We start from the raw sequence: 10052 nt of genomic DNA on the forward strand, positions 1-10052 counted from the left end.
AAATTCCAAGGAATTTTCTAAGACGACGACCCTAAGGGGTACAATCGACGTTAGATCCTCCAAGGAGGAAAGGCCAAAGACTTAGTCAAAATTCTAAGGAATTCTCTAAGAAAGCGACAATTACAAATCAAGGTATAAATTAAATCTATTGCCTTTTATATATATAAAGTGCAGATAAAATAAAAGATGTCCAAATCAACAAAGAGTTACAAACAAGAGGGAGACAGGTAAAAATCATTCAGGCCTCGCCGCCAGCCGCCGATTCTTCACCGTCACCAGGCGGGGAAACGTTGTTGTCGCCAACAGGGGGAGGAGAGTTATAAAGGAAGCTCAAATCCCACTCAGGACGCTCCTTCTTGATCAGGTCGACAATTTGTTGACCCGCAGATTGAAAATCCCTGGTACGGATGTCAGTGAGCTCCTGAGAAGCCTTGAACTCCTCAATAATCTCGGCGCGCCTGGCGTCGAAAGCAAATGCAGCTTCTGCCTCAGCTTCCTTCTTCCCCTCAGTTTTCCCCTCAACAAAACGCTTCTCCGCTTCCCTAGCTGCTTCAGACAACTTTTTGTCAGAGAGGTCCGCCCGCTCCTTGAGACTCGCGACCTCATTTTTCAACTTTTGTAGTTCATCTTCCAGACTCGCCAGCTTGGCCAAGGCCAAGTCCCTCTTCTCAACAGCATAATCTAGCTTCTTTTTGGCGTCGGAAACAAGGGACTGAAGCTTGGCCTCCAGTTCGTCCATCTCATTTTTACGCTCCTCGACCTTGACGAGGTCAAGGAGGTTGAGAATGGAGAGGACCAGGATGGAAAGAACCAGGCTCTGAAAAGTTGAAGGTCAGAAAAGCAGAAATACAGAACGACGAGCTAAAGAAAAAAAAAGGAGTCTTACATGGATCTGGAAGGAAATCTGTTTTCGCTGACGGTCGACCAAAGAAGAGTGGGCGGCAGCAACCCAATGTGGCTCAAGAAAGGACTCATAAAGAGCCTGAAAGACGAGGGAGAAGCGAGGGGAAAGTTTCACCATCGCCCCAATCTCGGCATCAGATATATCCGAGACTTGGAACTTGGGGTCCATAATTTTAGCCCCTGGAATAAGCACGTGCTCTCTCGGCGCCAGTGGAATGTTGACGTCGGGAATGGGGACCGTCGGCGTCCACGTTTCTATCACCAGTGTTTTTTCCCTGCGACTCTTTTTTCGCACAAGTTCTGCCTCCGACCTCGAAGGACCCTTGGTCTTCCTGCTCTTTGGGACGCGGGAAGAAGAAGCTTTCTCTTTTCCCTTCGACGGGGGCGGATGGCTCAGCGGGGGCTGTTGGCTCGGCCCAGACTGCTGGCTGCCAGGAAGTTGGATCTTCAAAGACGCCATCTCTGCTGGAAACGACGAGGTTAAGATACAGTCAGCATTGGAAGAGCCCAAGTCACAATCAAGAAGGGCGTCGAAAGCAAAGAATACCTTCGTCGTTTAGGTGAAAGTATTGACGGATAGCGTCTAAATCAGCGGGGTCTGGGAGATCAAGGATTAAACCAGCGTCGCGAAGGTTTTTCTTGGTCAGAAGCATTTCGATATGGCGAACCTCTGACGAGAAAGAAAAAGCCTTCTCAATCCTCGCCAAGCTGTTCCCAGAGAACTTCGGCCGGTCCTGACTAACTATAACGCGAATGGAATGTCAGTAGAAGGACGGGAAAAATCAAAGTCAGATAAAAGAAAGCCAAAAGACTTACCCATGTTCCCAGACGCCGCCTGCACCTGCCTTCGACGGGGCAGGCGATCGTTGGGATGAAAGTTGAAAGGCCCCCGAATCATGAAGAACATGGGCTTCCACCCATGTGACGACGAGGGAGTGCCCAGTATAAACTTCCCAAATCTTGGCTGGGACCTCCCATGACCACTAAAAAAATACCACCCCTCACACTTGGCGACGTGACATAGCTTATACATGAATCAGAACTCATCTACAGGGAGTTCCATGTCGAATTGCTGGTGCTATAAAATCCAGGCCCCAGCGAAGCAGTACCAGAAGTTCGGCGCCAGCTGAGCGGGGGAAATGCCGTAAAAGTGGCAGTAGTCTTTTACAAAGGAGTGAACTGGGAGGGTCATCCCCGTAGTGACAGCTCTAGTATAGACCGGAAGATATCCGGTCGGCGGCATGCTGGTTCTAAAATGCACGTCCGGGAGAAGGTATTCGTACCACCTCCCGTCAATGCACCCTTCCTTCACAGCCTGGATGATATCCTTGTTCCCGACCCTCGACGCCACAACGTCGGCTGTGAAGAAAGGCCTATCCGGCTCACCGCTCGTGGCAGCCAGAGGGGCATCTACCGTCGAGGCAGCCACCCCGCCTACGTCGCCCCCCGTGAAAGGGATCCGTTCTACTGCCTCATCCAAAATCCACTCGAAGCTTTCAAATTCACTACCAAAGCTATCGCCTGGTGCGTATCTAGTTTCATGTCCAGCCCTGATGTCTTCTATGTCTTCTATGTCTCTCAGCACGGAATCGACGCTGGAAGACGAAGAAGACCAGGAGATCTCCACCACAGAAGGGGGGTCTGGGCAGACGACGGGAGAGTCCTCTCGACTGGGAGAACTTTGGGCCATTGTTATGGTAATTAAACAGGCAAAAAGCTAAGTTAAAATCCTAACGTCGAGAGGATGAAAGGATGGCTATCCTAAGCAATGAAAACTCAAACTCCTCGACTTAACGCCGACCATTCATATGAGAATGGTAACGGCGAGTGCTCGTAGGATTCCAGGTTCTCCAGAACCCAGAAACCGGAAGCACACAGACAGCAAGGGGATGATATCCAAAGCGGAAAAATGAAACGGAGTAAGTCTCCCTAACTTCTACATTCCGCACATTCTTTAGACATATACATATAGTTTAAACAAAAAATAGAAGGAGCCCGTGTATAAGAGCAGCAGACATAGGGCAAAAAGGCTTACCGGAGAAGAAGGATTCCCGGGAAAGTCTGGAGAGAAGAACGGCTGCGCGGTGCGCCTCGAAAGAGCAGAAAGCACGAACCAGAGGTTGGAGAGGAAGGAGTCCGTCGGAGAAGGCGGCGGTCCAACAGATGGGAAAAGAATCTGAAGTATTGAAAAAATGGCTCCCGAGTTCGTAGAGGGTATTTAAAGGGACGGGCATCCTCGACCCTGACCGCCAGATGAAAATCTTAAAAATCCAATGGCCAGGGAATCCTGCCCGGATCTGACGGTGATAAGATCGGGCGGGAAGCAGAGAGGTCGCGATCCAATGGCCCGTATCCGTTCTTTCAAAATAAAGCCGTACGTTATCATGAGAAATCAATCGACGCGACGGTTGCGTTCCCCGAAGGATATCTGAAGCACCCAGGCCATCATTGCAAACGGAGGCTCGGGACGGATTTCTCACACCCAAAGCACGAAAGGGCAACCGAACCTAAGTCCGAGGCCACCCAAAAGAAGCCCTCGACCTAGGGGGTAGCTGTTGTGTGGGAAAATGTGACGGGCACGTGGACGAAGTAGACCGCGACACGTGGTCTTGACTAAATCCCCACCAAGCAAGGAACCCTCGACGCTTACGGACCCCTCCTATTCCGCTGCGAAGGCCCAAAGACGAAGTCCAAGTTAGGGCGACGATCCCTTATGGCGTCGACTGATTGCGCCATCGACACTAAGGGATGAAGATCTCTCGACCGCAGAAAGGGCCACCGAAGAAGGCGGTTGGGCTAAGCAGTGCTGACGACGAGGGGAACGTCCTTTAGAGGACGTAACGGGTTACGTGCAGAAGTGGAGGAGGTCGGCAGGCATTAATTGTAAGCTGTCAGACCGCTCCCACAGGGGACAGAAAAGTATTATGGGGAAGCACAGAGCCGTAATAGGAGACTAATTGGCTGAGTGAACAGTGCTGATTAGTGGGCTACGTCTAGGCCTACCAAAGGAGAGCACTTGAGTGCTTCTACCTATGAAGGAAACCCCCTAAGCGAAGGAAGCCCAATATAAAAAAAGGAAGACCCTAGTAAGGAAGGGGTTTGAAAAAAATAACTAGAAAAGAACAGATTTAGTAAGAATTATGATTGTAAGTTGTGATCTTCCAACAAAGATATACAAAATTACAGTAGATGTAGCTCTCATTTTATAGAGTGAACCACTATAAAAACTCCTTGTGTCATTTGTCTGTGTATGATTTAGTTAACTTACAAACACACATATTCAACAAATCCACATACGTTAAACTACACACACGCGGCCGGTAATCCGAAGGAAAACTAAAAGGTAATCCGGTCGGTTTTTTGTTGGTAAAATTTGACTGTCAACATATATATATATTTCCTGTTTTTCCCTTGATAAATAGGTGATTAGTTAATCGGTATACACTTTTAACAATCAAATACACTTCAAAACAAAAATTGTTACCTTGAGTCAGCTAGAACCAAATACACACACACACACACACACACACACACACATATATATATATATATATATATATATATATTGTACCGTATTTTTCTGAGAGATAGAGTGAGAGAGAGGCTGGCATATAATGCTAGCCAAAATTTGTTACTTCTAGAGCCCCGCTAAAAGTCGCTAGAAAATATCAGCAAAGAAATGAACAGACAAGTCTACGCATTATGTTGTACAAAAGAAAAAAGCATGATATTGAAGAGACGATTTAAGAATGTGGTCACACTAAAGCGTAAGGCTATATCATGTCTACAAGTTACATAACAGTATGACCTCGGATGTTGTAGCTCAGTTACAAAATGCATGTGGAAAATGCAACGGTAACTTTAATGCTGTTTGTCTTCTCTTGCGGCCTCCGAAGTCTCTCCGCCATTCTTGGGATTTGCTGGGGCCACCTTGGCGGGGGTCGAACGCTCTGCCTGGGAGAAGCGAATCAATAACTGCATGAGGGCAGTAACGATGGCCAAACCGAAGGCCGTGAATGCAAGGCCCTTTCGTGATGATAAGAGTGAAGACCATTGGAGGAACTTCAGAGCCCCAAAAACAAGTAGACAAGCCCAAGATGTAACAACCTGTTCCAAAGAAGTTGGATTGGTGATTATAGAACCCAGAAAATAATAAAACAGGGAATAGAAAGCCTTTAGAGTTGGAAAGAATCAGTTTCGTATAGAACAACCCAGAAAATAATAAAACAGGGAATAGAAAAGCCTTTAGAGATGGAAAGAATCAGTTTTGTAAGATGATTAGTTAAATTGGAAGAAAGTTCCCCACCAAGAGAGACTTTATTGGTCGCCCTGTGTCTTGCAATTCTTGATCGCCAAAGGTGTCCTCAGCTATATGCTTATCCAATAAAGCATCCTGGTATTCCGCATGGCAAACCGCAAGACAATCAGTAGAAAATGGGATATGAACTAACACAGGCGCTATCAAATTAATGAAAGTACACGGGAAGGTCGAGTTGTGACTCAGAAACTAGAAAGCAGAGATTTTTAGTTTCATTTTACAGACAAATGCATTTGATATATGGGCGAATGAAGAATGAATAAATGCCATATAAAAACTTGATCAATCACCTTGGCCGTGAATGTGTCTCTGCACCATTGTGCAACAGCATCATCACCTTCAGGCAAATCCTTCATCAAATGCCGTTTGAGGTGTACGTGCACCTGCAAGAGAGTAACGTACAAACAACTGGGAGTGTTCATTTACGTAAAAATAAAAATAAAAGAGAAGAGAAACATTAACTAGCATATAAAACTTGAATAAATACTTATTAAGGATAAAGTCATCCCTACTAGGGGGAAAAGAGTTGCGGATTTGGGAATCACAGAACAAAAAAATGCTAAAATTCCGTTGAGAGGTAAGGAGGAAGAGTTCAGAATTATAATAAATGCTTAATTGATGTCTAACGATGCTCTTTTTTTTTTTTTTTTTTAATCTCAAGTACAGTAGCTTACCACTGATGGTTGCCCCTTGAAGATTCTTAGCATTGTAGGTGGAGGAGATGTTTTGGGAATCGCAACTGTCACATCATAAACAGCCGGAACAAATGAGCGCATGTGACTTACAGCTGAAACAAAGCCCTGAAAGAAACAGGAAGACAATATTTAGCATCATGCACGCATTCAGAGCATCATATATCGTAGTGGAAGGAAGATATCCTGTAAATGTTCCAACATCTTCCCGTGCTTATTAACATACAAACCTATTTTACTTAAAAATTAAATAAATAAATAAAACAGATCCAACTCTTTGCCGGGATTGTGTAATTAGTAGGACACAGAAAGGGCCCATAACATATTCAACTCAATATTGAAAAGACAATGTTAGTCCCTATGTTCAAAATTATGATACAAATTGGCTTTCCACCATTCTGGTTCTTTTTCTCAAACCAAAATTGACGTGTGCAAGACCTCTAACTGAACCGAAGGCACAGTCGTTTCATTGCCGAGCATGAGTTTCTGCTAATGATGTGAGTCCCAAATGTATCCCTCAATTCTCACTGTCCTTACAACCCCATGGACAAGAGAAATGAATTCTACCTACAAAGAGCTGAATTTCTTCACTTCTCGTATGTGTATATATTAACTTTTAACATAAAGCAAGTTGCACATTTGACAAAATGGAATAAGAATTTGACCTTAGTACGAGGAATCAGAACATTTCTAGGAACGGGCAGCCCTGTTGAGGCTGCATATTCCTGAGCTGCTAAAAGCTTTGCCTGTGTGAAGCGTGTTCCTTCGACAAAAAGAGCCAACCAGAAAGGCAAAGGGTAGTCTTTCAGCCGCTGAATACCTGACTGCAGATACGCCCACAAGATTCAATTAATGATGATTGAGAAAAAGTAGATACAAAATGAGGCAGAATGTCATAGAGAAAGATGAGGCAGAATGTCAGAGAGAAAGATGTAAGAATGTAAGCATATATTTAACACATATCCATAAACACCATACCTTTAAAGTGCTTTCATCCTTAGCCCAGCTTCTTTCCAGAAATAGGTATTCAGAGAACCACATTGACCAACCTATTACCTGCATTTATGGATAGGATTCACCTTCAAAATAAGTGAAGGAAAGAAGAAGCTAAACAAGATGTATGAAAATGCTAATGGTGAAATAACATTCAGTATTCAGATAGGATTAACCAACATTCATAACCAAGATAAATTGATCAGAAGTATGATTTAAACTATCTTCAGCTTTAATTCCGAGAATTCAGTATTCCTTGAAATCGCGAATAAGCAACAATTTTCAAGTTTTAAGACCAATTAATCACTTTAAACGTACGAACCAAACGTAAACAGTACAAACATTCATTTGAGCATGCTGACAAACATCTTAGGTTCAAACTCGATACATACTGGAAGGAACTTTGATGATTTCTTCATCACTGCTAGCGTGCTGCCAAGGCAACCAGACCGCTGCACAAGCAAACCAGTCAATAAAGTAAAGCAGATAATTGACACTGAACTCAAGATGGACAAAAAATAGTAGTCCATTCCTAACATATATATATGCCCAATATTAGAGTGTAATTTGCATAGTTGATTCTAATTTTATGAGGACATGTTCTGTAAGAACCTCATATAAAGTCTGCATACCTGAGCCACTATCCATCCAACTAACCAATCAATATCACTTCTGTGATTGGATATTACAAGGGCGTGCTCTTTACCTGGAAATACAAAAACATGAGTAGATAAGTACTTCAACATAAAGATGCACCACGCACTGTGTACCAGTCCAAACTGAATATATGCCTTACCCATTAAATGAAAAGTATCACTGTCAGTGTATAATTGGATCTGCAGCAATGAGAAATAACTTATCAAAAGTACATTCATAACCGAAGATAATACCCAGTAGAAAATATGAAAAAAGAGGTGATAAGAAATGCCCTAAATTCTATCAGTCAACTCCATGTACCATCCAAAGAACTATGGTGCATAGTTATTTTGATCATTTTTCCTCTTTCCCATATATAAAGGATTTCATTCAACCATGAGAAGATCTAAAATGGAAAATCAAGTCAACTTCCAATAAACCGCTGAGAATCATCCTCTTTCACCTTTCTAACTTATTTAGGCTTTCATTACGCATCATCACTAGAGAGCTGTCCGGGTATATGACAGATGCAAATGCAAATCCAATGGTAGAGGCGACCTTAAATATTTCAGTAATCTTCCAACAAACCTCTCTTTCTAGACTTTCCCAAACACCATTAACCTAAATGCGCCTTAAATTTCACATGGCAAAATCAGCTAATGGTTGCGCACATCCAAGTTCGAAAAGTGTATAGGCATTTAATCATCAATAGCCTGACTAGAACATAAACTCCATACATGATCAGCGTGCAATATACCAACCTTAAAGAAAACAAAAATCATATAATAACATGAGAAGGAGTTGATTAACACCTTAACACCTGCCCACCAATCAACAACCCATACAAGCTCTAGCCACAACAATTCTGCTACCACTCTGTTGATCCTCCTGTATGTACTCTTGGACAGAGGCCGTATAAGGACGAAGCAAATTGCCTGAAAAAATGGCTCACATAGATGAGATAAATTGAAGTCTCCGTAAAACAAATTACTCAAAATACAGTCAGGTAATCAATATCAGCCGTTTATGAACTTCAAGTTCGAAAACCGTGCTATTTAAGTGAAAGCATATTAAGAAAATTCAAGTGAACTACTCAACCATAATTGTTATATAGAATCACTCTTAAGATTAAACCAATTTCCTAACAACCAAATAAAGCGTGACTGAAAAGACAAATACTCAGGAGCAGAACTTACATTAGATTTACATGCAGGCTTAGAAAACGATATTTTACACATAACAACCACTCAAGAAAACGAAAATTACACTTTTTCTTTTTTCTTTTCCTATCAAATCACAGCAAACAGGTTTGAAGCTACATTGAATCTCCAACCAGGAAAAAAAAGGACGTTATAATATCAAAAACAAAAAGAAAAAAATGAATCAAAACCATCATGACAAACAGAAGCAAAATTGAACGAATCTACCGCTAAGCAAAACCTAATACATTTCGTATAATAAAGGAAACCGAAGAAATTAAACCAAAAAATAAGAAAAAATAAGAAAAAAACCTGAATGAGATTGACGATGAGGCCGGAGAGGAAGAAGAGCAATCCCAATGGCACGATGACGGCCGCTGCAATCGCCATGGCCGTCTCAAATCCACTACCACGGCTGATAATCTGACGAACACGGACGAGCGATTCACGGTTCCAGAATCCGAGAAAACCGAAATTCGGCCGAGAAAACGGCTGAGAAAAGCGAAATCAACACGGAATCGGAGTGAAAAACGGGATTTTTTGCGACGGCGATGAGATTAAGCAGTTGTGTGTTTGTTTCGATTCGATGGACAACGAAAACGATGGCTCCGAAGAGAGAGAAAATTGTAGAGAGAGAAAGTCTGGCTATGGCGTCTGGGCAGTGCTCAGAAGAAAGAAGTTGTAGAGAGAGAGTTTCTTTCTTCTTCTTCTCTCTGTCTCTCCTCTGTGAGAGTGTAAATTCTTAGCGTGTGGGTGATATCGCCCCGCTTTAAACGCTGTTTCTCATTTCAAGGAAAACCGAAGAAAATTTATAAAAAGGTGTACATAACAAATATTTTGCGCCGTTTTGTGTTGTTTGGTTTGCGTTTTGGTCAACATAGCCGTTTAGTTCGTTGATTTAAATTTTCAATTCGAGTTGAAAGATAATTTTATATAAAAAAATTTTATTATAATAAAAAAATTAGATATGACTGTTTCTGAGAGTTTTTTACAATAACAAAACTTAAATTTTAAACTCAAATTGATAAAATGAACAAAATTATAATTATTCACGCCTCCACCCAAAATACAAAATAGGAGAAATTTGGATGCGATATTCTTAGCCCGTATTTGTTTCAACAATTTAAACGGTTGTTTATGATTCAAATCTTAGTTTAGGATTTAAATTGACATTTAGGAAAGAAAAAATCAAAAATAATTCAAATCATTAATGATGGTTTAAGAATTTAAATTGTTGATTTTAAAATTCACATCCCCTCTAAATTCTATCAATCTGAATATTGTCAACAGCGTAATAGTTTTATATTCTAC

General features: G+C 42.0%; 1 protein-coding gene across 1 annotated transcript; it reads right to left on the minus strand.

The window, feature by feature from the left end:
• Positions 1–4645: 4645 nt before the first annotated feature.
• LOC21392669 (1-acyl-sn-glycerol-3-phosphate acyltransferase 2) lies at positions 4646–9520 on the minus strand. The gene is made up of 11 exons (XM_024171191.1): positions 9054–9520; positions 8355–8477; positions 7703–7742; positions 7539–7612; positions 7299–7358; positions 6892–6969; positions 6579–6737; positions 5896–6021; positions 5512–5604; positions 5210–5296; positions 4646–5010 (listed from the first exon to the last, which is right to left on the minus strand). The coding sequence occupies exons 1-11, from the start codon at positions 9129–9131 to the stop codon at positions 4765–4767; spliced, it is 1164 nt and encodes a 387-aa protein (XP_024026959.1). The 5' UTR covers positions 9132–9520; the 3' UTR covers positions 4646–4764.
• Positions 9521–10052: the final 532 nt, after the last annotated feature.

The sequence above is a fragment of the Morus notabilis genome, unplaced genomic scaffold (assembly GCF_000414095.1).
Source record: "Morus notabilis unplaced genomic scaffold, ASM41409v2 Scaffold41, whole genome shotgun sequence".
NCBI classification, from domain to species: Eukaryota; Viridiplantae; Streptophyta; class Magnoliopsida; order Rosales; family Moraceae; genus Morus; species Morus notabilis.